General features: G+C 33.4%; 1 protein-coding gene across 1 annotated transcript; it reads right to left on the bottom strand.

Moving 5' to 3' along the window:
- Window positions 1-388: 388 nt before the first annotated feature.
- On the bottom strand, window positions 389-1,135 carry LOC143076974 (mytilin-1-like). Its single transcript, XM_076252869.1, has one exon. The coding sequence runs from the start codon at window positions 1,133-1,135 to the stop codon at window positions 389-391; it is 747 nt and encodes a 248-aa protein (XP_076108984.1).
- Window positions 1,136-3,223: the final 2,088 nt, after the last annotated feature.

Raw genomic sequence — 3,223 nt, 5'->3', positions numbered from 1 at the left:
TTTACTTATAAAGTATGCCGTCGGGATCTTTTTACTTTTCATTTGTAACGTGTTATTTTTTTATGATTCATTTTAAAACATGTATGTACCTTTTCTTGCCACGAACAAAGGAGTATATTCTGAGAATATATTATTCAGACAGTTGTTCCAAACAAAAAAGACAACAATACACTGTACAGATGCTTAAAGTTTACATTTAATTAGCATCAGATATTTATCATAGACTATAAAGCGTTTAAGTATAACATGTCATCATTAGAATAGTTTGTTTTATTGACCGAATTATGCTAAAAACAAAGAACATGCTTTCTGATCTTTAATATAGCGTTCAAATCAAGCAGATCAGAAACATCTCGATGACTCACTGATGATTCACATGTTGTTGCATTTATCTACATACACCTCTAGCAACAGTACAACCAGCAACGGCTGCTCCACACGTCCCAACTGCAGCTTCACCACAGAGCGCTGCACATGCTCCAAATGTAAAAAAGGTACAAATTGCACATCCTGCAGTCACTACTCCACAAGTAGCTCCAAGAGCAGTGCAACTATCCTTTAATGCTTCGTGGTCACATGATCTTTTTTCTCTATTATTTGTTTGAGGCTTTCCAACTTGTGTGCTGTTAAATTCAATTGCATCTGCGATGACTTTCCCAAACACATTCTTAGACAATAGTGTGGTAACATCTCCCAAATCGTTGACAGTGTCCAGCAATTCCTTTGGCTCATATGGACATTTAGAGTACATAGATTCACATTCATCACTATCTTTTACGGAGTATCCCTTTTTAGCTGCATTTAAAACATGTTCAATATTCGGATATTCAGCTAATAATTGCTTGGCTTCTGCATATAACGAACTGTAACGATCTTGTCCGTTGTCGGTTGCAATTTTTGTAAGGACACCTAACGGGTTGCTCAACATTTGATTGCGTTTAGAGTGTGGTACTGCAGCAAAAATACAAATCAATACCCCTACACATTCAGTGTGATGGTCGTAAAAGTCAATTACTTTGTCAGCTATAGCAATCACAGCTTTAACATTTTGAAGCTTGTTCGAATCATTGGCATGTACCATTCCTGTTCCAGAGGTCCCTAATACAATGAAGCACCAAAAATATATCGAAATCATCCTTCTATTAATTCTGCAATTGAAATAGTCAAATGAAGTTTTCAGTACTAGTAGTTTGAATTTATCTTGTTATAGACAAATTTTATTTTCCTTTCAAGTCTATGTTAATTGTGCATATTGATTTTTGCGTTTTTATTTATTTTACTGATGAATCTAACCGTTAACAAAATTTTGAATTTTTGAAATACTAATGCTTTTCAACCTCAGGCATAGATTACCTTAGATGCATTTGGCAAACACTTTTAGAACTTTTGGTCTTCCATGCTCTTCAACTTCATACTTTATTTTGCCTTTTTAACTTTTTTGGATTCGAGCGTCACTGATGAGTCTTTTCTAGACGAAACGCGCGTCTGGCGTATATATATATATAAAATAGTCCTGGTATCTATGATGAGTTTATTTACAAACACTGGGTCGATGCCACTGCTGATGGAGAGTTATTATCCTGAGGGTATCACCAGCCCAGTAGTCAGCACTTTTTGTGCTGACATGAATTATCATTGATATGGTTATATTTATAAATGTATAAATCAACTGTTTACAAAAATTGTGAATTTTCGAAATACTAAGGCTTTTCTACCTCAGGCATAGATTACCTTAGCTGGATTTGGCAAAACTTTTAGGAAGTTTGGTCTTCAATGCTCTTCAACTTCGTACTTTATTTGGCCCATTTAACTTTTTTGGATTCGAGCTTCACTGATGAGTCTTTTGTAGACGAAACGCGCGTCTGGCGTATATTAATAAAGTTAGTTCTGGTATCTATGATGAGTTTATTGTATACAATGCCATCTTATTTACACGAACTATTTTATTCAAAAGTTAGTCATTTACAATTATGGAATGGTTCTTTGTTAAATATCAAGTAGGATTTTCAATCATGATCGAGAAATGAGCCTTTTAAAAAAATCTTGGACGTTTTATTTCTGCTGTTTCTTTATGTTTTAAATTGTATTCAAACTAAATAAAAAGAATTTTATTGTTTCCTATATGTTTGCCTATCTGAAGCAAACCAGAAGGCAGTGCACATGGTAGAAAACGATCACGAAACACGTCGTCCTTTTCTAGCCCAAATGAACGACAACATGCATTCATAGTGCATACTTATCATTGAAAAAATCGTAAAGATATCAAAAAATGTTTGTTTGACTGCTAGGTTATATTAATAATATATATTCACTGTCGTGTGCCGTTTAATATAATCAATTCAGTTTGACACACACTTAGTAGTATTTTCATTTACACAATGAATGTTGGATTTTGATTAGCAAAATCATCAGAAAATAAACACTGGCTTATGCATGTGTATCTGAATGGTAACATACTAATACCACCACATTCATTAACTTATTATAGTATTGTAGTGTATACAAACAATTATTTTTTATTTCATTTACAAGAACAAACTGAGATTTCAATTTTATAGTTTTTCTCATATTGTTAAAAGACCTACAAACTGTATATTCATCTAAACTTGTGAATAAACTCTTGACATGAATATAATGCCTCTGATATGTCGTTAAAAATTGTTTCCATTGGTCGCTTTTGTCTTTCAATCCAAACGCATTTGGGATATGCAATTGTGATTCCAAGCTGAGACATTCACCCCACACCCATCCACTTGATGGATAGAACGTTATGTGTTATGAAATAGAGCTGTTTATGTTGGCGGAATTCTTTCGATGGACCTGCCTTTTTAAACGAAATGATTGAACTTCTCTGATATAGTTGTTCAATTATACATCAGAATAACAGAATAACACAATAACACAATAACAGAATAACAGAATTTCTCTGAAGGGCGGTTCCTTTGTTATCTTTTAAAGCAAGTATACTATCTCTTCTTTATTTTTTTTCAAGGACATCAGAGAAATAAGCAAGAATTAAATGCAAGGAAATTTGGTATGAATGCAAATGAGAACCTTTCCATCCAAGTCACTATTAATACGCATTGTTGAGGCATTGCAGTAATTCTATTGTCAAAATTTGACAAATTGTACATAGTCCAGTCAGAATATCCTCAACATTCGAAGAAGATGATCGTGGTTTTTGACCATCAGATGTCTCAAGTTTTTTTTAGATCTAACTTTG

This window comes from Mytilus galloprovincialis, chromosome 5, assembly GCF_965363235.1.
Source record: "Mytilus galloprovincialis chromosome 5, xbMytGall1.hap1.1, whole genome shotgun sequence".
In the NCBI taxonomy this organism is placed as follows: Eukaryota; Metazoa; Mollusca; class Bivalvia; order Mytilida; family Mytilidae; genus Mytilus; species Mytilus galloprovincialis.
The sequence above is the reverse complement of the archived record's forward strand: the minus strand, read 5'-3'. Positions and strand labels throughout refer to the sequence as shown.

Excerpts from the sequence above, each read along its gene's own strand:
- LOC143076974 (XM_076252869.1), bottom strand. The coding sequence starts at position 1,135 with ATGATTTCGATATATTTTTGGTGCTTCATTGTATTAGGGACCTCTGGA.